At 40.1% G+C, this 23,691-nt stretch overlaps 1 protein-coding gene across 1 annotated transcript; it reads left to right on the top strand.

The window, feature by feature from the left end:
• Positions 1 to 19,449: 19,449 nt before the first annotated feature.
• LOC121391939 lies at positions 19,450 to 23,388 on the top strand. Its single transcript, XM_041523387.1, has 4 exons — positions 19,450 to 19,557; positions 20,604 to 20,667; positions 21,576 to 22,068; positions 23,373 to 23,388. The coding sequence occupies exons 1-4, from the start codon at positions 19,450 to 19,452 to the stop codon at positions 23,386 to 23,388; spliced, it is 681 nt and encodes a 226-aa protein (XP_041379321.1).
• The last annotated feature ends 303 nt before the right edge of the window (positions 23,389 to 23,691 follow it).

Raw genomic sequence — 23,691 nt, 5'->3', positions numbered from 1 at the left:
GTAACTAGTGTGTGTGTGTGTGTGTGTGTGTGTGTGTGTGTGTGTGTGTGTGTGTGTGTGTGTGTGTGTGTGTGTGGACCTGTGACCCTGAGTATGACCCTGAGTGACCCTGAGTGTGGCCCTGTGTGAGGCCCTGAGTGTGGTCCCGAGAGTGGCCCTGAGCCGTGCACGAGCTATGCTTTGGGATGGGGTCATACGTATCACACAAAATGTAATCTTTGTGTGCATGCGCGAAATTGTAGAGAGTATAAATAAAACGGTAATGGGTAACATCGTCATTTGAGGTAGAACCTTCAGAGAAGTAACATGTCAGACCAGTACAAGTTGTACGTTCCCGACGTGGACAAGTGGACCCGTTTCTACAAGTTGCAAGCAGAAGGCAAACTTCAGCCTCACTTCGAAATTCAGCGTGGTGGAAACAGTCAGATCATGTACAGTGTAGATCGATGTCTAGAACTCTACGACCCTACGTGGAAGAAAGAAAAAGAGGAACAGAAGAAGCCCCCGGCACCCAAAGTCGTCATGGTCTCCCCAACGCAGCAGGTGGTAGAGCAAGCTAAGGCCGAGCAGAAACGGAAATGTGAAGAGAGTGGCGTGGAACAGAAACGACGAGAGCAGACTGGGCAAAAACGGCACAAACATTTTTGAGAAGACTATAAAAGGGGGCATGGCAGTTTCAACATCGTCAGTTCACGTCGAACACTTCAATAGTCAACATCATGAATCAGAATTGGTTTATTCCGGAACATGTCATGAACAAAAGATCGTGTCCGTATGTCCAAAGATTTTTCAAAACCATCAAATATGCTACGTCATTGGAAGACCTTCCATTCAGCTCAACTCCAGGCTCCTATAGCTCCTGCTCCGGCTCCTATAGCTCCTGCTCCTCTGGCTCCTATATCTCCTGCTCCTCTGGCTCCTATAGCTCCTGCTCTGGCTCCTCTGGCTCCTATAGCTCCTGCTCCTAGGGCTCCTATAGCTCCGGCTCCTCTGGCTCCTATAGCTCCTGCTCCTAGGGCTCCTATAGCTCCGGCTCCTCTGGCTCCTAAAGCTCCTCTGGCTCCTAAAGCTCCTCTGGCTCCTAGAGTTCCTGCTCCGGCTCCTATAGCTCCTGCTCCTAGGGCTCCTCTAGGTCATATAGCTCCTGCTCCTCTGGCTCCTATAGCTCCTGCTCCGGCTCCTCTGGCTTCTATAGCTCCTGCTCCGCTGCAGCAGCAGCCCCTAAGATGGTTACATCCATTCACCATGATCGTGTCGGGACCCACGTCGTGTGGAAAAACATTTTTGTTGTACAAACTGCTAAGGGATGGTAAAATCCACCCGCCTCCTCAGCGCATCATCTGGCTCTACAAACGATGGCAACCTCTCTATGATACGATCAAAATGGTTGCTCGAGTAAAATTTGTTCAAGGTATACCTGAGAATTTGGAAAAGGATCGTTATTTGGATCCAGGAGTCAGAAATCTCATCGTGTTGGACGACCTGATGTCTACAGCTGGAAAAGACCCTCGCATCACCGATCTATTCACGGAAGGAAGTCACCACAGAAACCTCTCTGTGATTGCCCTCAACCAGAACCTCTATAACAGCAAGGACCCGACACAAAGAAGAAACTGTCATTACCTGGCACTGTTCAACAACCCCATCGACAAGCAGCAAGTCCTAACCTTGGCACAGCAGATGTATCCTGGAAATACTCGTCATTTCATGCAGCGGTTTGAGGAAGCTACCCACAGGCCCTACGGACATCTCTTGGTGGACTTAAAACCGACCACGTCCGAACATTGGCGCCTTCGACCTAATGGTTTAGAGACGGGGCCGTCCGGATGGTATATAAGCACGAGCGTAACGGCGAATGTCTCAGAAGAGTTTCAACCACCGTCGGAGAAGAAGCTCTACGAGCAAATCATGCAAAGAAACGCATTCAAGAGAAAACTACCAGGCATACCCGCCTACGAAAGTGACGACGAAGAAGAAGAAGATGAGGTAGAGCCCTATCTGAAAAAGGTCAAGAGGATGCAGTCTTGCGATACGTGTGGTCTGGTCTTTAAAGACGGGAGTGACTTGCAGCGACACGTGAAAACGTGCGAGGAGGGAAATGAAGAGCCGTCGTCCGATCTGGAAAACGAAGGCGTACGTCTGATGATCGAGCGTGAATTCGACATCAATCGTGACTATTTCGAAAGCAAGAGGAAACGCTACGAAGAAAAAAACATGTCCCAAGATGCCATCGAAAGAAACATGAAGACATTGCAATGGAAGCTATTTAAAGACACGTACTCTCGCTTTCTGACGTATATGCATTACTTTGACAAAGGCCCCAACACGAGAAAAATTCTACAGTTTGTGAATCCAGACAGAAATCTCAGACCACAGATTCGTTCTAAATTAAATCAGTATCGTTCATGGATTGGCGAATATTTGGACGAACTAGACGATGACGATACCGATGGTGATGATACTGATGATGAGCACGAAGATGAAGAGAAATGAACACTCATATTATTCACATGTCGCCCTTAAGGCCTCTCGATGTAACCCAATGTGTGTCCATTGTATGTGTAGTTGTCTCTAGAGAGACCAACGATTGTACTTTAGAAATAATAATAATAATTAAAAAAAAAAAAACATTGCGTTTGTTTTTTGTGTTTTTTACTCTATGACTAGATTTGTGATTGGATATTTCTACCGCTACTTTATAGTAGCAAGAATTGTGTGTACAGGACAGCACATACTACGGCTTTGATATACCAGACATAATACACTGGTTGTCTATAAAGGTTTGTACTCTTGGGAAATACTCGTGTTTAAAATGCAATTCAAAGAGCATAGGTTAGGTTGGAGCGTTGAGTTGCAGTCACGCGTTCTTTGTTCATAGGAATGGGCTGGAGTGTTTCACACACGCACACACGCACGCACGCACGCACGCACAAAAAGTTTGTATTTAATTATGAAATACTGGCCCCATAAGGGGTATGAGATTGTGTATATAAAAGATCCCTTGCTACTCATGGAAAAAATGTAGCGGGTTTCCTCTCTAAAACTGTCAAAATTATGTTGTTCATCCAATAACCGATGATTCATAAATCAATGTCCTCTAGTGATGTCGCTAAACACAAACAAACTTTGACGGTCAGTGTGCATACCATAATAGATTTATTCGCTGCTAAAGATGGGCACGCGTCGGTATGTCTTTTGCAGTTCACCTGGTTTCATAAACACTCGGAGAGGCGTAATAAAATGTCTTTGTATGAGGGCTGATGAACAGGTCTGATAAAGTACTCCTCTATTATAAAGCGAATGAATGAATGGCTGAATGACGGCAACAAAGAAAACGTCAACAATGTGCTAAAGAAATACAAATGAATGAAAATCATCACACACGCATTCTGTCTGGCGACATGAAAGCCCCTCACTTTAGACCAAACAGTCAGCAAACAGCTACAGTCCTTCCCCACGAGACATATTTTAACGGCTATTATTTTGGGTGTCTAGAATAAAACACTGTGAAAAAACATCCACGTGTATGTCCACTGTGAATACAAAAATACAACAACACAATAGACGTTATACAATGAAGCCAAAACCAACGTCAGACTTACACCTGGCCTGTACATATTGTTATTATTAATTGTTGTTGTTTCTTTGCTTTTATTTGTTTGCTGACACCAGTTTGGTAATATGCAATACACTGAATTGAATACACCATAATCGCACACCTGCACCAAGGTCATTGTCTCCTTCATAAAGACGACACACCTGTACCCACCTACACAGAGGCCATTGTCTCCTATACAAAGGCCATTGTGCCATTGTCGCCTACACAAAAAGGCCCATTGTTTCCTATCGAGACCATACACCTGCACCCCCATATACAAAGGCCATTGTTTCCTATACAAAAGCCATTGTGTCATTGTTTCCTACACAAAAGCCATTGTTTCCTAGACAAAGGCCATTGTTTCCTACCAAGGTCAGACACCTGCACCCACCTATACAAAGGCCATTATTTCCTATACAAAAGCCATTGTTTCCTACCAAGGTCAGACACCTGCACCCACCTATACAAAGGTCATTGTTTCCTACACAAAGGCCATTGTCTCCTACCAAGGTCACGTGATCACGGGAAAGTAGGTCATGGCCCCATACAGGCCCTAATACTACTTATAAGAGTCATTCTCAAGATATGTCACTTTTTGGATTTCAGAAATCAAGAAAAATAGTCACTGGAACTAGAATGTTTTTTAATATCCAAGTGCAATAACAATGTTTTGAAGAATAAAAAAATATCAAAATCAATGCATGCAAATAAAATAATGTCTTATTTGACTTTGATCCCTGAAATTCGAATGTCTTTCCCATAACAATATTATTTGTCCTTTTTTGTCAATTGACAAGACAACATTCTAGTTTTTCCATGAGAACTGAGTAATTCCAGTTTGATAATGATTGTGAAACATACGACTGGTTTATATAAGAAACTGCCAACAAGATAATTGTTTTCATCAAAAATATTAAATTTATACTCTTGCAAAGCTGAAGCTAAATGCACAGGGACAGGCAAAAAAGAGTGAATTATTTCTGTTCATATAACTGTTAAGCAAATACAGCTTCATTAAAATAATTAAGGTAACTTTCTATAAAGGAATTACATAGTAACACACAATTCAAAGAAGATTATAATACAAATACTTAAGTTTTGTATCTTTTACACACCCAGGACAAAAAAAAAGTGACATTTTTTTAGAATGACTCATAAAAGAAAACACGTGGGAAATCAGATTAAGTTGTACTTGGGACGTTTGTTTCCATGTCGTTTTAGAGAAAATACCTGAGGGTATCATAACGTAGCCCTGTCGTAAAGCGCTCACTTGATGCACGGTCAGTCTAGGATCGATCCCCGTCAGTGGGCCCATTTGGACTATGTCTCGTTCTGGCCAGTGCACCACGACTGGTATATCAAAAGCCGTGGTATGTGCTATCCTATCTATGGGATAGTGCATGTAAAGCCTCCCCTGCTACTAATGGAAAAAGTTAGCGGATTTCTCTTCAAGACCACATGTTTGACATCCAATTGCCGATGATTAATAAATCAATGTGAGCTCCGTGGTCTAGTGGGCCGGCCTCGGTGGCGTCGTGGTTAGGCCATCGGTCTACAGGCTGGTAGGTACTGGGTTCGGATCCCAGTCGAGGCATGGGATTTTTAATCCAGATACTGACTCCAAACCCTGAGTGAGTGCTCCGCAAGGCTCAATGGGTAGGTGTAAACCACTTGCACCGACCAGTGATCCATAACTGGTTCAACAAAGGCCATGGTTTGTGCTATCCTGCCAGTGGGAACCGCAAATAAAAGATCCCTTGCTGCTAATCGGAAAGAGTAGCCCATGAAGTGGCGACAGCGAGTTTCCTCTCAAAATCTGTGTGGTCCTTAACCATATTTCTGACGCCATATAACCGTAAATAAAATGTGTTGAGTGCGTCGTTAAATAAAGCATTTCTTTATTTCTTTGGTCTAATGGATAAACTGCATGACAATCAAGCTGACGACAGTGGTTCAAATCCCGTCAAAGCTGGCTCACACGTTCATTCATCTTTCTCATCTATCACCCTATGCCTATCATTCTCATTATCTTAATTTAAAACGCAACAGACAAATACGGGCATGAGGCATTTATTGCTTCAAATAAACTACGAGTATACACTAACTACAACAATAAAAATATTAAGAAAACAATTCATCTGATATTCCTCTTTCCACCACAACAATGTACATGTATTACTACTAATATATAATTGAATTCCTACTTCTTTGCATTAATTGTTTTAATTAACTACTAAATGGTAAGAAATTTATATATAGAGGTGTGGGTGGGAGGGATCAAATTTAAGCAGGTACTTTAAGCGTCAGTACCGCAAGCGTTTGCATACTTATTAGACTGGCATGGTACCAAGCATGACAGCAGGCTCGAATACTCGCTTGTTGCCGCCACTGCTAGCGGGCCAATCAGCGAGCTGTGGGCGTGGCTGTTCCCATCCCATCAAGCAGCCCATGTGTGTGCGTTTTAATCCTGGCATTATCTGCGCTAAGCCAACGCTTAAAACGCAACACACAAATACGGGCATGAGGCATTTATTGCTTCAAATAAACTACAAGTATACACTAACTACAATAATAAAAATATTAAGAAAACAATTCATCTGATATTCCTCTTTCCACCACAACAATGTACATGTATTACTACTAATATATAATTGAATTCCCAAATCCATAACTAGGGGTAGTTAGATATTTGTTTTGGTAGCAGATTGTATTATTAAATGTTTGGTTTGAGGTGAAGGCTGGATGTAATCAAAAATTGCGTCGCTTTTCCAGTCCCCTAGAACTCGGACGACAGGGAGAGGAACCCCAGAGCACACAAGCCAAGTGGCTCCCCCTCGACGTAAGGAATGCGTGTTGCAATTGGCACTATCAAGCCCCGCCTTGATCAACAAGTCCTTGAGTCTATTACGAAACACTCGAGTACACATATGGTAAGGATTCCCATTCACGACAAAAGAGAAGAGGGGGCTGGAAGGTGCTAACTCTCCTGCAACTTTTATGAAAGAGAGCACAGCTGTGGTTGGACATAACACACTGCCGGGAAGAAGAGGAAGCGCCACGGGGTGGACTCGCTCGTTAAACTGAATTGTTTTGGAAGCATTGACGCGAAGAACACAACCAGATGGCAATAGGCTGAGGTCTTGACGTTTTAGACATTTATCCCCTGGACGTTTAAAATCGCCCGCTATGTTACTGACACGGAGTAAGCCAAAGAAAGCAGTCAGAATAGCTGCCTACATCTGGATATCTTCTGTAATTGTGAAATCTAGATGAGTTTGAATTAGTTTAAGGTCGTCCAGAGCCAGAGGCCGTTTCTGATGGGTGAATTGCCCTTTAACACGCTTAACCCCTCTAAGAATAGCTTTTACTTTAAAATTATCTAACAGAGGATTAGTAATGGCTAAGTCAACATGAAGAAGCCGAATGATGTTAATGTACTGGGACACCGTTTTAAACGACTTGCTGCGGGCTAGGTATGCGATGTATCGCACGATCGTGTCGGTAGTTGCTGGTACTGGTTGGCAGCCTTGCAGCTCGCAGAACTTTAGATAGGCTCTTTTATGAGTTGCATAAACTTTCTTGGTAGACTGTGCTAAGGCATGGCTAATCCAAAACTCGGCTTCTCTGTCTAGGTCACTTGTAAACGCTGCCATTCTTTCACCTGATAACGGATGGAGAACAAAGAAGCTTTAGACATATGGAAAGGGAGCCAGTAGTAGGCTGGGGTCTGTGTGCCTAACAATAGCAATACAGTATTTACAAATTTGTTAATTTGTCCTGGTTCATGCAGTCTAGATATTGAATCGGCTAAAACATTATCACTGCCTTTAATGTACTCAGCTTCTACAGTTACATTATACTTTAAACATAAATAGCTAAGCCAATCTAAAAGTTTTAAAGCTATATTGTTTCTGGTTGATCCTGCATTTATAATAGCGCACGCTTCAGTGTTATCTGTTTGAATCACGAAGTGGTGTCCCTTAAGTAAAGGGGCCCATCTATCTACCGCCATTATAGTCATAGCCAGTTCTTTAACATTAATATGTTCATTAGCGATGTTGGGCGTGTCCAACAACCACGAAGTGTAAGTCCAGTCCCCCAAGCAGAAAGCTCCACCCCCATTTATGCACGCATCGGTAATTACCGGCACAACAGGGCGACTGTCCCAGATTATCTTCGTGTTATTGCTATGTTGCAAATGAAACATCCACCACCGAATATCATCTTGAATACTTGGCAAGCGGCACTTATGGTGTGACTCTTTGAGTAATGAAATTAGATCAAACGTTCGTCTAATATGCAGTCTCCCCCATGGAATGACAAAAGACGCCCAGTTCAACTTACCCGCTAGACTTTCTAGCTGTCTTCGTGTTGCGCGATTTTTAAAAGTAAATGTTCTCAACAAATCGCAGAGTTTCCCCACCCGTTCATTTTCAAGGGAAACTGTACCCGCTACTGTATCTATAACAATACCTAAAAATGTTAATTTTGTACATGGGTCAATCACTTTTTTCCAGTTAATCTTGAAACCTAAATTTCGAAGTAACCCGATTAGTGTATTGTAAGCAATTTTACACTCTTAAAATGATTCCGCAGCTACTAGAAAGTCATCGTAAAATACAACAGTTGCAGTGAAGCCCCTACGTATCATCATACGTTTTACAGATTGGGTTATTCGGTGAAAAATGTTTGGACTTTTTCTAGCACCAAAGGGAAGTTTCTTATCAATAAAATAAGTTTCATGTTTTGAAGAATTAAACAACCAGCTTAATCCAGTATATTTGTAACAGGCAGGATGTATATTTACTGATCGGTAAGCAGATTTTAAATCCACTTTCGCCATATACCAGCCTGGCTTTATAGCATTTAATACATTGTTAACAGAATCACAAGAAAACGGCTCTTTAACAGCATAATCATTTACACTTTGCCCTATTGGCCTGCTACAGTCATGAATAAGTCTAATGCCCCCGTCTGGTTTGGGGACGGCACTAATTGAACTAATCACGAGAGGTGGTGAGTTAACCCTTATATAGTTTCCTTCTTTTATTTCCGCACATATCTGTTGTTCAACTTTATTTTTGACTCCATGCTTTAAAGCCGAGCCTGAATTTGCAACTTTAACTGGGGTTGGCACTATATCAGCATCGTCTACTGTAGAAAATCCATTAATAATTCCGTCTAAGATGAAGTCTTTATCTGGATCATTTTCTAGTTCAGTAGTCCATTTCCCCAGTTTACAACCTAGATCAGAGAACTCTGATCTAGAGTGTGAAGTATCTAGTTTTTTGTTGCGGTATTGTCTGAAACCGGCCTTTGGTGGTTGAATTCGCCGTGATCGGTCGAGTAGCACATGAAGCACACGTGAGCAAACTTGCACTCTGGCAGCGAACACCCCCTTCGCCCATTCCATCTTTCACATACAACTTTTCCCGTCTTGGGGTCTTTCTTGTCCCGTGACATCACAGGACGACTGGATGACTGGTTGGTACTTTCATTTTTGCCACGGAGATGGAGTTGTATCAGATAGGTGTTATCCGATGCCCATGGGAAGCCTTCAGCATGCTGGTCTTGTCTGTATGCATGATCATATCTGGCAACAGAATTCCAGTTAAAAGCCTGAGCAAAGGTGGACACTTTGATTAAATAGTCAACATATTTTGTGACACCGTCTATAGTCATGCCGTCGTTCTCAATCATTTCTTTCATGATTCTGAGTGACCCCTCGAAATACTGTGCTACTGTTAGTTTTTCTAGGGCAAGTTTTTGTCTTTTCATTTTAATTTCAAGAGGCCCTAAGGCGAATCCTTCATCGTCATGAACATTTTCATTCGTTGTATGATGGATAAAATCTCGTACATCACGGAATGTCGGTCTTTTCGCTGTCGTAGGTAAACCTTCAGTAGTAGCTGATAATAATGTGTGAAGAAGAGACGTACCGTTTGGGTTTGCGGCCTTGGCTGGTCTGGTCTTCTCGGCATTCAGCTGACTTGCGGCACTCGTCACTACTGCCATGATGTCCTCATAGCTCATTTCTTGGTTGTTGCTTATTTTGGACTGGCACTCTTGAACAACAGGATCTAGTGGCTGCACTTTTGAAGTTTTTTCTTGAATAGAAGAAATGGCGTCTTCTAAGAGCAGAGCCTGGGCTGGTAAAATCGCTTTGTTACCCGTTTGAAAATGTTTAGCGATTAGTTCTGGGGTGAGTTTAGCTAATGCTCGTTTCGTAGAAAATCCTTTTTCTTTCAGTGCTATAATGCTTGCAGGTGTTATTTCATTCTACTCTGCCCACTTTTCAACTTCAAACTCGGCCATCTTTCTGATCAAATTTAAGCAGGTACTTTAAGCGTCAGTACCGCAAGCGTTTGCATACTTATTAGACTGGCATGGTACCAAGCATGACAGCAGGCTCGAATACTCGCTTGTTGCCGCCACTGCTAGCGGGCCAATCAGCGAGCTGTGGGCGTGGCTGTTCCCATCCCATCAAGCAGCCCATGTGTGTGCGTTTTAATCCTGGCATTATCTGCGCTAAGCCAACGCTTAAAAAACTTTCCAATTTCTCCCACGATTTCAATCTGTTTCGACTCTTTCTGTCAGTTTCCTCCGACTCTGTCTTCTGAGCTGTCCACACCATCGCCTACCTGTCTCAACTTCCTCCATGGGTGCAGTCTCTGTGTATTTCCCTGCACCCACCTGGTATCCTCGTCCTCTGCCGCTAATAAAGCTGGTCTGACCCACGGCACTACTAACGATCGCCGGTAGTAGGGGTGCATAGTAGGTGGTTACAAGCGCCTCTTAACAATGCCAGAAGTAACTACTGAACACTCCCCGAAGTGCTCAGACTAAGCCCACAGCTAAAAGCTGATGGGGATTGGCAGGTGTGTGGCACAGATAGCCACAAGAGACAAGCACCTGTGGCGGTTGGAGAGACAAGGACTGGGATGTGGAGGTGGACAGCGAAAGAAGTTAAAAGATAGGAGGAGTTGGCAGGTCGGGAAGAAATGAGATGGAATTCAAAGGAGAGAAAGGAAAGGGGGCAGTGGGATAAAAATAATAAATAAATAAATAGATGTGCTCTAGTGGTGTCGTTAAACAAAACAAACCAACTTAACCGCTTGAGATTCGGTACAATCTGCTGTGTATATAACACCAATGCCCGGATTTCCCACAATTCCAGCACAACCCGAGTTTCATTCGGTCGATAGCAGACGATAATCGCTGCATGCAATGGCTGATGAATTTCCAGTACAATATTCACATCTAACTATTTTGGGTCTTAAGGTAGTACTAAACCAAATAACATCCGGTTGGGTCAAAGTTCGAGGTACACCCAACTTTTGATAAGAGCAGTTAATATCACAGGTTCTGTCACTGGTGATAAATGTGTTTGTTGTAAAGCAATTAGATTCATCTGGGCAAAAACGTTATGCAATTTTATTGCAACTAGTACCACCTTGTCAAGTAGCCCTGTGCTTGAAACGTAAGTGGTAAGTATAAAAATTACTCATATAAATTGCGCAACTGTTTTATGTTATATGAGGTAAACAGTTTAATGAATTTAAAAACAGAAGTGAACTTTTTAAATTATTATATAATCGACAGACCAGTATAAAATGAAATTCATCTTCAGTGTCATTAGCACATACAAATTTCAACTTATATCCAATTAAGGTTCAAGCATGCTGTCCTGGACATACACCGCAGCAGTCTGGACTGCCTGTCCAGGACAGTGGGTAAGTTGTTAGTTCGTTAGTGTTTAGTGAGAGAGAAGAGGGTGTAGTGGCTTTACACCTACCCATTGAGTCCTTAAGAAGTGGCACTGGGTTGGAGTCGGTACCGGGCTGCGAACCATGTACCTATCAGCCTGTAGTCCGATGGCTTAACCACTGCGCCACCGAGGCCGGTGCACATACAAAACACATTATTTTGGTTGTATCAACATTTTGAGTATCTACCAGTTTCGATGGCTAAACTCTGGGCTGACAGTCGGTATTATAGGAATGCTTTTTACTCAAATGTACAGGAAAATATTTACTAAAGTAATTCTGCAAACCATATACAGAATCATCAATTAAATATGTAATAGAAACGTTTTGGAGAATCATAGATCTGGGGCCCATTTCACTAAATATCGTAAGTTTACGTCTGCTAATGGCAGTTACACGTGTTTGGCGTCTATTTCACGCAGGGAATTTCATCATTACGGAAGCTGGAGTATTTTAATGACAAAAGAAAATGAAATATGTGTTCTCCAAACTATATTTGTTGAACTATAGGGTGTATACTACGAAATCAAATCCCATAGACGACAATAGTAACATATGGGGCTAAAACTCCTACCTGCAGCGTATCAATCGACATAAACGCCACGGATATAAATACTACCATCCCTCACACTTAAAGTGAATCAGAAAAAATTGGGGTCAAGCTGCTCGTTTCTGAGATAACGGATAGCGTCTTTGACTACCCTAGTTCCGCACAAAATTCGAGTACTTTTTTTTACAGGTACCCCATACAAGGCTACTTGACACATTGGTACTAGATGAAATAAAATTGCATACCGGTATTTGTTTTACCCAGATGAAACTATTATTTTTTACAATCAACACACTCACATTTATAACCAATCACAGGACTTGTGGTGTTCACTTCTCTATCAAAAGTTGGGTGCACCTCGAACTTTGACCCAGCCGGAAGTTATTTGGTTTAGTACTACCTATAATAGTAATAAGAATCGTGGTTTAGTCGTAGATTTACGTTTACGTGCGAAACTAGGCTTACGATGTTTTGTGAAATTGGGCCCTAACCTCTACTAATAACCTGTTGTGCTTGGTCTAGCAGGATTTGTTTAATAGAAGGTAAGTCTTTATGATCCATATGTTGGTTGATCCATATATAATAATAATAACAACATAATTCTCCAAAACCTAACCTAGTCAGTTCATATTTAACATGATATGCCCATTTGTTTTCATTACGGGCTTCAACACAATCATATATATGTAAGTAACAGTTTTTCATTATGCAATTATCTGTATTCAAAACTTTGTAGCAGTATTTTAACTTACTAAATATGCTATTAACTTTTAATGGAACACGACCAAGTGCAGCATATATCATTGAGTGATTGGAACATATGTTTATCGCTTGTAATCGTTTATATTAATCCATGTGGACTCTTTCTATTGTCTTCCCTTGTCTTTGCGCGGTCGGTCTAGGGTCGATCCCCGTCAGTGGACCATTCGATTATTCCTCAATCCAGCCAGTGCACCACGACTGGTATATTAAAGGCCGTGGTATGTGCTATCATGTCTGTGGGATGGTGCATATAAAACATCCCATGCTACTAAACGAAAAATTAAGCGGGTTTCCTCTCTAAGATTATATGTCAAAATTACCAAATCTTTCACATCCAGCAGTCGATGATTAATAAATCAATGTGCTCTAGTGGTGCAGTTAAACAAAAAACCCAATCGTCATTGTATGACTGCACTGAAATCGCGTGTCGTGTGATCCGATTACGGTTATTATTAAGAAAACTACATTTGAGATGTCATCTAGATTGTTAATACGGTTATTATTAAGAAAACTACATTTGAGATGTCACCTAGATTGTTAATACGATTATTATTAAGAAAACTACATTTGAGATGTCACCTAGATTGTTAATACGATATAACCGATGTAACGTGTGTGTGTGTGGGGGGGGGGGGGGGGGGGGGGGGGGGGGGGGGGGGAATAGCGTGTCTCGGGACGAAAAGCTTATCAGGACCATAGAGAAAATATGTGAAGTGGGAAAAGAAATGTTTTATTTAACGACGCACTCAACACATTTTATTTACGGTTATATGGCGTCAGACATACATGTGTATGGTTAAGGACCACACAGATTTTGAGAGGAAACCCGCTGTCGCCACTACATGGGCTACTCTTTCCGATTAGCAGCAAGGGATCTTTTATTTGCGCTTCCCACAGGCAGGATAGCACAAACCATGGCCTTTGTTGAACCAGTTATGGATCACTGGTCGGTGCAAATGGTTTTACACCTACCCACTGAGCCTTGCGGAGCACTCACTCAGGGTTTGGAGTCGGTATCTGGATTAAAAATCCCATGCCTCGACTGGGATCCGAACCCAGTACCTACCAGCCTGTAGACCGAGTGAAGTGGGAAAGATCATATAAAATATCGCTTGTTACTAATAGAAAAAGAGTAGCGAGTTTCCTTTGAAGATTGTCAAAATTATCAAATGCCTGTAATCAAATCACAGATGATATAACAGTTAATGTGCTCTAGTGGTGTCGTTAAACAAAAGACACCTGAACGTTTTATTTTTTATTATGTTAGGTAATGCATCTTAGTGAGACAATTTCTCTAAGACGATTCCTTAGCTTGTGTGCGTTAGAGCCTTTGCCTTATAAACAATGAAAGAATGAATGTGGTCTCCAGGCCCTATTATTATTATTATTATTTTTTTTTTTTTTTTTTTTTACTCCTTTGATTCCCATCTCATTTCAGCAACTCCTTCCCACCTCCACATCCAAGTCCTTTCTTTTTACTCCTTTGAATTCGATCTCATTTCTTTCCGATATGGCAACTCCTTCCGCTGTCCACCTCCACATCCAAGTCCTTGTCTCTCCAACCAGACAGGTGTCTTTGTGGCTATCCTCTAAAAACAGTGTCAGAATGACCATATGTTTGACGTCCAATAGCCGATGATAAGATAAAAAATCAATGTGGTCTAGAGGCGTCGTTAAATAAAACAAACTTTACTTGTGGCTATCCGTGCCACACACCTGTCATTCCCCATCAGCTTTTAGCTGTGGGCTTAGTCTGATCACTTAGGAGAATGTTCAGTAGTTACTTCTGGCATTGTTAAGAGGCACTTGTAACTACCTACTGTGCTCCCATACTACCGACGGTCGTTAGTTAATGCCGTGGGTCAGACCAGCTTTATTAGCTGCAGAGGACGAGGATGCCATTGGGTGCAGGGAAGTACACAGAGACTGCACCTGTGGAGGACGTTGACATAGGTAGGCGATGGTGTGGACAGCTCAGAAGACAGAGTCGGAGGAAACAAACTGACAGAAAGGGTCGAAACAGATTGAAATCGTGGGAGAAATTGAAAAGATTTTTATATTAAGATAATGCTAATGGTAGGTAGAGGGTGATAGATGAGAACGATGAATGAATGTGTGAGCCAGCTTTGACAGGATTTGAACCACTGTCGTCAAAGCCCTCGATCATCATTGGTAAAGCCTTTTTTGACTCCACTCTGTATGGAGGATGCGAGAAAATGCCTCCAGCAGTGTTGTAGCTTGTGTTAAGAACTGTATTCATTTTTTTTTAAATCATACATAGTGTGGGTTGACACCCCCCACCCCCCACACCCCAATATGGCTTACCCCACCCCAATATAAAATCCTGGCTACACCAGTGGCCCCCACCCAAAGGTGTTTTAAAAAAATTTAAAATTCTGATTTTCAAGCAGAAATTTTTTAATTTAGATGACTCAGACGATGCTATATTTGAGGCAAGACCATGCATTATGTTATGAACGATAATTAATCATCAGTCTGATTAAAATTAGCTCTACTGGTCTACCAGTAGATCTAACAGCATTGCGTGGACTCCCATGTCCAGGTGACACTTCATCTATAAATAACAATTTAAATATCGACCAATTACACTTCGCCTTTTATAGCGTTATTCAGGAGCATACACATTCTAAAAATATCGGGCGAAACTATTTATGCGATAGGCGAACTTGTTGGTCTATTTCAACACTAAAAAACAGGGGGGGGGGGAGTGCAATAATAAACTCTCGATTGTATACTATAGTACTGTCGGAAATAGAATAAAAATTATTTTCGTCGATTATTTCTTACATATTAAACTGACAAGTAAATATTTTGTAAATATCTACTTAATGATAGTCTACCTAATTTAGCATTTACTTGTTTGGGCGCTCATTAATGTTCAAGATGGTGTTTACTCTTGAAATTAAAAGAAAAATGTCAGTAAACAGGTGATTTGTACACTTTATTGGAACACACTATAAAAATATTTGGTCAACGTGTCAATTTCATTGCTGTTACAATATGTGAGGGACTGTTTCTGATGATGGTTTGCCCCTATCCCTCTCCAAAACAAAATATTTGTAGTCATTTATAAGTACTTTTGAGCAAAACTGTGAAGAGCCATTATGAGTGATCCATTATACCGATATTAAAGGCGCTATCTCAATGTTGCCCGATGACAGGTATTGCAAATTATTAAAAACAAATTATATAATTTTTTTATTTAACATTTAAAGAAGACACCATTAACAATACGCCCATAAATGATTATAGGAAATAATTTTATCTGCTGGTAGAAAATACATTTTTATTGGAGAATCTTTATCACAGCTCGCATTATATAGCACCTTTAAATTGTTGCAAGATTGTGTAAATTTCTAATGTACTTATATTGAATTTATATTCAATAAATATGCTTGTCATAATTAATAATTTATGCTGCAATTCAAAATAATCAGTTAACTTTCAGTTTTAAATTAAAAGTTTGTTTAAGGGTAAATGAAATTGACACATATCGATCAAAATGTGTTATAGTCTGTTCCAACAAAGGTCACAAATCACCTGTTTACTGACATCTTTAGTTTAATTTCAAGAGTAAACACTACCTTGTACATCAATGAGAGCCCAAACAAGTAAATGCTAAATTAGGTAAAGTATCATTGAATGGATATTTACAAAATATTTACTTGTCAGTTTAATATGAAAGAAATAATCGACGAAAATCATTTTTATTCCATTTCCGACAGTACTTTAGTATAAACGGGTTTGTTTTCGTCTTGAAACGAATTTTATATAAAACTTTATATTGAAATTAGTTTCCGGCATACTTCGTAATTCACCCCCGTCGGTGGGCCCATTGGGCTATTTCTCGTTCCAGCCAGTGCACCACTACTGGTATATCAAAGGCCGTGGTATGTACTACCCTGCCTGTGGGATGGTGCATATAAAAGATCCCTTGATGCTAATCGAAAAGAGTAGCCTATAACGTGGCGACAGCGGGTTTCCTCTCTCAATAACTGTGTGGTCCTTAACCATATGTCTGACGCCATATAACCGTAAATAAAATGTGTTGAGTGCGTCGTTAAATAAAACATTTCTTTCTTTCGTAATTCACCCGAATCATTTCGTATACCCTCGGCATAATCCCCAATGTTTTCAAATTCTTTTCAAATCATTGGCATGATTTTGCAAGTAAGGGTTTAATTGGTCGAATGAACTGGACATGAGCTCAAACGGGGTGCTGTTAGATCCACAGGTAATAGTAATTAACCAGTGTAGCTACAGGTAATAGTAATTAAACAGTGGATTAATCATAATAAAACTGGGCCAAACATTGGTCGGCCTGACCGCTTCCTGCGGCCTTGGCCTCTCCTAGATGATTGGCGAAACCTCTAAAGGATCACATTTTGTTCATTTGTACCATTGTATTGAAGTTTCTGCCGAAGTCTTAGGATTAGGTTGACTATCAGTATCCTTTAAGGTGTAAGTAACTAAGGAATGAAGGACATGTTTTATTTAACGACGCACTCAACACATTTTATTTAGGGTTATATGGCGTCGAACATATAGTTAAGAACCACACAGATATTGAGAAAGGAAACCCGCTGTCGCCATTTCATGGGCTACTCTTTTCGATTAGCAGTGATCAAGGGATCTTTTATATGCACCATCCCACAGACAGTATAGGCCTAGCACATATCCCGGCCTTTGATATACCAGTCGTGTTGCACTGGCTGGACTGTAAGTAACTACGTGAAAGGGATCCTTAGCACCAGCAACGTCACAACACCAAATACGAGTATTGCGTTAATAGTGATTATTTTCTTGCCTAATGAACAGGGTCATGCAGCTTTTGCACGGTGCTAGAAAAACATTTCTTGCCCACTGGACAGGGTTATCCAGCTTTTGCACGGTGCCAGAAACATTTGTCTGACCCTAGGGCTAGATAAATCTGTCCGACCCGAGGGCTAGACGATTTCTACATACACGTGACGTCATAACTTATGCTTACCACGATTGACGTCATAACTGATGGTTTTCAGAATTCTGTTTGCCATCTCACATTGTATGATTGTTTTAAAAATATATAATTCAATTTTCTTTGCGTCTATATACTTTACGGCAATCCGATTGGTCCAGAGGTGCTTACTTTTTTCGTTCATATCTGGATAAACGAAAACATTTAAGCCACGCCTACTACCCCCCCCCCCCCCCCCCCCCCCCCCCCCCCCCCCCCCCCCCCCCGATTCGCACTATTTTTGTGCAACAAGCCGGTTTATTCAGGCAACCATATTTAGATATTTTGAACAAAACACACGTGATAGCTACAAAAGCAATAATTAAAAAAAATGCATACGATAAATTAATGGAAAATGCTATAGCAGAGTAGAAATGTAGATCTATACCTACTATTGATTTAAAATTAAATTTAAAAAAACAAAAACTAGCCAACACCTCTTCGCTAATGATGACAAGAATAAGAATAATTTATTTGCATAACACCCGCATATGGGAAATATAAACATAACAAAAATAACAATATAATATACATTTACCTGCAGTAACAATAACATAAATATACATTAATTACATGAACAAACATATGCATCAGCAAATACATATGTAATTTAAGCCTTATAAACCTGATACTAGTGATAATAATATATTTAAGTAAAGCAAAGATTGTCAGAAGTGTAGAGCCATGACAAACCATCAATTCGCCCCTATGGGGTTCGTGAATTATTTTTCACGAATCCATACACCCTCGTACATCCTCCATTAGTTTGTACAGACATGAAATGCAAGCAATTTGAAATTACTTCCAATGCATATACTTTCACGCAACTTAAAGCATCTCTTTACAAAATTGCAAATGATAGGGCATAATTCCGGAATATTGTTGCGTCTAAGAAATAAGATTTTTTCATTATTAGTCAGAAAAGAAAAATATGATTCTTGTTTTATTATTTTATGATGTAAATCATTTCTAAAAGCATTAGGCTATATATAGGACACTTGATATTGAAATGATCTTCAACTTCTAGGGGACAACTGGGACAATATCTCTCATTCGCAGGGACAGCTGGTTTCTTGGGTCTTCCCTTTTCGATCATAAGCGAGTGTACACTCAAACGAAGCCTACTAAAAGCTTTTCTGCTTTCATAGTCTTTGGTATGTAATAAATAGGTCTCAACTGAACTCAACTGGAATTTGTTTGAATGGCATATATGTGCGCATTTTATTATCATATTTGTTAGAATTTTGTTTGATGTTAGCTGTGTCGTAATATACTGCAAAAAGTACTGCTCGTATTTAATTACGATTTCACCTAAAGTGCATGCAGTCGGCAACTCTGGAGTTTAAGTTGACATGAGAATCAGTCGGTGGGAAAAAGAAATTATGTAGGAAACTTCACGCCTGTAACGTACTTGTAAGCGATGTTCTACAGCTGTTGGCGAAAATTAAACAGTTCCACCGACAGCATAAATGTTAGACACGTTCCCTTCATTCACTTTCATAAAATATAAAATAAACACGAACAGAACAATTCCTTCCAATATAACTAAATGATTGGAAGCTACTTTGTGACATCTGTCCACTCTAGAATGAGTTGTACCAAAAATACGAGCTGACATGGACACAGAAAACGGTCATGTAAGAAGCATGCATAATTTCCTACGCTATGGCCATGAGGACGAATATGCGAGAAAGTCGTTTATATATGGATCTAGCAACCATAATCAACGGATAGACGCTTGGTGGCCTTTCCTACGATGGCAGTTGTGGATGAATCTGTTTCAAGCTATGAAGGAAAACGACACTTTTGCTGGTATTTCCTGGACAAGAGCTTGATACAGTTTTGTTTCATGCAGTTTATACAGGTTTGCTTTATGTTATTTTGTAAAATCGACTTCGTCCTCCATGGTAGGCCTACAATGTAAATGATGAACTGTGAATCATTGTAAAGTATTTTCCATCTTCATAAGCATTTAATATCAATCTTGAATACCTTACAGCATTGTTGAGATTATGTTAAAGAACGATTATAGAATCGTGCCCCCCCCCCCCCCGCCCCCTTAAATATTCTGCAAAAATGAATATTTTGGTAGAAATTTTATAAAACAAAAGTGTGGCATGTTTTTTGTGGGGATAAAAAGAAGTGATTGGAGTTTGAACAGTGGGGATTTCACCCCCCCCCCCCATCCTTGCTTCCAAGTTTATAAATAACCCCGAACCCCAAAATAGTGTAAATAATATTAATAATGGACCCTAAAAGCTACCATCCCCTAAAACACCAACATTCAGGTTAACACAGAAGAAATAACAAGTTTGAACGGGGGGGGGGGGGGGGGGGGGGGGGGCAAAAAAAACCCAAACTCCCTTCCATGATCCAATGTTTAAGGATAGCCATGAACCCGAAAATAGTGTAAATAATAATAATGGTGATCAAACCCTGAAATAAATCTATTTAAATAATTTTAACAGTGGTCCCTAAAAAAAATCCCCAAAACTCAGGTTTGTAGTTAAAGACAAGATAAGCAAGTTAATTGACAAATAATTGATGGGGGCCATGATTCTATAATCGTACCGAAAAGATGTGGAAAAAAAAACAACAATAGAAAATTTATAACCTTGCCACAGATATTTCCACCAATGTTTAAGTTTCAAAAAGTAGTCCAACATTTAAACTTATGCACCCTGAACTAAACGTTCATGTCAATATTTAAAGGACTCGTCTTGTCCCGACACACACACACACACACACACACACACACACACACACACACACACACACACACACACACACACACACACACACACTCACATATATATATATATATTTACTTTATGTAGTTTAGAATATCAACATTGCTGAGTGTGTTTGAAACGTACACCGATAAATTGACATAACATATTTTATTCATAGGATGAACTGGATGCTGTTGTTCAGGTATGGAATACCCATCTGATACGCCGAAGTCAGTACCAAAGTATGCCAAGTGGACGGCCGATTACAATGTACCACCTACCACCTGATGCACAACATCACCTATGCCATGTACAACCATGCGCTATATATAGTTGCAAAGACGAATGCATCCCCAAAGGTCCATACGATTGTTACAAAACTGTCTTCGAAATATGCAATATCCTGATGCAGGAAAATCACCGAAGTCCTCCGACAGATGCCTTAGAAGGTGTCGAATTGTATAACTTCCTGCAACAAAGTATTTATCACACTCTGTGATAATACTTGGAAAAAAGATGAACATAAATGTAATTGTGCAAAACATGTTAACATCTTTTGGATGAACTAAAATCCTGGAATCATCCCACTATCCCTGATTTCACTAGCCCTGGTACCACTAGCCCTGAAAAATGACCAATTAATGGCTGCCATGGATGTTCCATTGCTTTAGACTACTCCCCTGTACATATAAACTATTAATAAATAAACATGTCTTGTTTTACCGATTAGGTAGACACAATAGATGAGATACCCTTTTAATGCATCAATTGAAAACGTGGAGTACTTACTTAAACCTCTTCGTACAATTCCTTTATCTATAAACATGTGTTGTTTTAATATGCTCGCTGTGCGTTAATCCTCTTCATACAATTCCTTTATCTATAAACATGTGTTGTTTTAATATCACTATTACTGTCAATACATAATTAGTAGGGACCTCTTTATATGAATGTTGCACATGTGACTATACAGATAAATGCTCGCTGTGACTTAGATTAAATAACAAGTCATAGCCATTACATGGGAGGGGAATTGTTCTCAGGTATAGGTTTTCAACCATAGATGAATTGGACGGGAATTGTCATACGACCTATATAAATGCAGCTTCCACGAACAATATAATAAGTATAATTAATTAATTTTTCTCAGGTATACGATCCAGTCTATATCGTGAACGTCGCAAGAAATATCCAGCCATGCCGTCGACGAGAGGTGAAGTTACTTTGGATGGCGGCTTGACTACCACGGTTCAGGGGGAACGGTTCCTCTTTGGGGAAGACGGCGATGGAGATGAAAAGATTATTGCCTTTGCTTCTAACGTTGGTTTGCAGAAACTTTCGATAGCGAAAACTTTCTATGTTGATGGAACGTTTGGCTCAGCTCCTCGCATCTTCTACCAGATCATTAGTATACATGTGTTTGTGATGGGTGTCATGATGCCTCTAGTGTTTGGGTTTCTCCCGAACAAGTCAACTTCAACCTATGTGAGATTCTTAACACTTGTCAAGAACAATGCTGCAGCACTTGGATTTATCGTGCAACCTTTGCGTGTGATGATGGACTTCGAATTAGGGCTCATGAATGCACACTCCACTGTCTTCCCTGGTGTGCAAGTGAAAGTGTGTTACTTTCATTATTCTTGGTGAGTTTAATACGTACTTTAGGGTGACATGGTTAAATGGTCAGTATCCTTTGGTTCAATGGAACTTTTTTAAGCATGAAGGTCCTCGCACAAACAATCACGTAGAAGGTTTCCACGCTCGCCTGCAAAAGAAAGCCGGGAAATCGCATCCAAATATATACGAAGTTGTTTAATTGTTTGCTCATGAAGAAGCTTCAACTGCTGTATCGATGCTCCAACTCGAATCTGGACAGAAAGCACCCAAAAGAAGACAAAAGTATATTGACATTGACACTCGTATTGACAAATTCGGGCTTGCCTACATTACAACGGAACGGACCCTAGACTCCTACCTCAGTGCCATTGGTCATCTGATGGATAGGAAGTGTTGAACAATCAGTTGCTAAATGTGTCAGTGCTATGACGTATGTTGCATTGTTTGTATGGTTTTGAAATGTCATGTTTTAAATGTATTATTAAAATGCTATTACAGTGCTATTACCATAAACACTATCGAATAAAACATGTATTTAGCTATATTCATTTTTGTAATTACTTATTTGATTTAGTTTGTTTATAATGGGGATGACAACCGGTGGCAGTAACAGCCAATATGACTGACAATCTGGGGCTAGTGGAACCAGGGCTAGTGGAACCAGGGCTAGTGGAATCAGGGCTAGTGGGGCTAACTCAAAATCCTACTCATAATCTACTGGACGTTTTTGGTTAGCACGTAAGACTTTAAGATGACCTGTTACAATACACACATACATGTGTAAGAGAAATATAAGTTGCCTTATATGAATGAAAAATTACAAACTGTATTAACACAAACGTGAAACTACAGCTGGTGGCAACTGCCATGTGTAATGTTGTGTAGTACAGTCTGTTTAAAGATGTCGGCGTAAATGCCAGTATTACATTGTCAATATAATTATTTTTCATTCAAAAGACATTTGATGTTTATTATGCCTGTTACCTTGCCAGAGACTGGGCCATGGGCGGACGTGTCTGAATCTTAATTGGATATAGGCACGTTAAACAAGTTAAGTTATGCCCGTTATTTGTATATAGCAATGTCGCAAGCAGTGTTTTTAGTTCTTTATTCCACTTCGAAGTGTATAATTTTTAAGAACTTTAGTAATCATGATCGTATAAATCGTTTATTTTGAACTATAAAACAAAGATATGTTTGCTTATTCTAAATTACTTGTTATGACGTCCATATCTGCAAAATATCTCCCTTGTATTACTGAATCTGACTGTTACGACGTCTATATCTGCAAAAGATCTCCCTTGTATTCTTGAATCTGATTCTGTTTCAGGCGTCTTAAGTATTGAGGAATGATCATCATTGGAACTCGTTACTTCTTGAAAAGAATGTTTTGGAGTAGTAGACACGTAGAATATCAAAATACCTATTTTGATAGTCTCATACAATGTCGAAATAGAAACATCATCAGGAAATTCTGTTTGCACAAAGTCAATTAAATCGACATTCAATGAAGCAACTGATAGACCTTTCTTTGATTTCCCTTGGGGGAAGAATAAATCTTTTGCCATGACCAAAATACCTTCTTTTTTTTATTCTCTTGAGATTTCCACTTTTCGGCTACCCCCTCCATTCACGCTCCGAACTTGCTT

Source organism: Gigantopelta aegis, unplaced genomic scaffold (assembly GCF_016097555.1).
Source record: "Gigantopelta aegis isolate Gae_Host unplaced genomic scaffold, Gae_host_genome ctg3136_pilon_pilon:::debris, whole genome shotgun sequence".
In the NCBI taxonomy this organism is placed as follows: Eukaryota; Metazoa; Mollusca; class Gastropoda; order Neomphalida; family Peltospiridae; genus Gigantopelta; species Gigantopelta aegis.
This window is presented reverse-complemented; position numbering and strand designations above follow the sequence as displayed.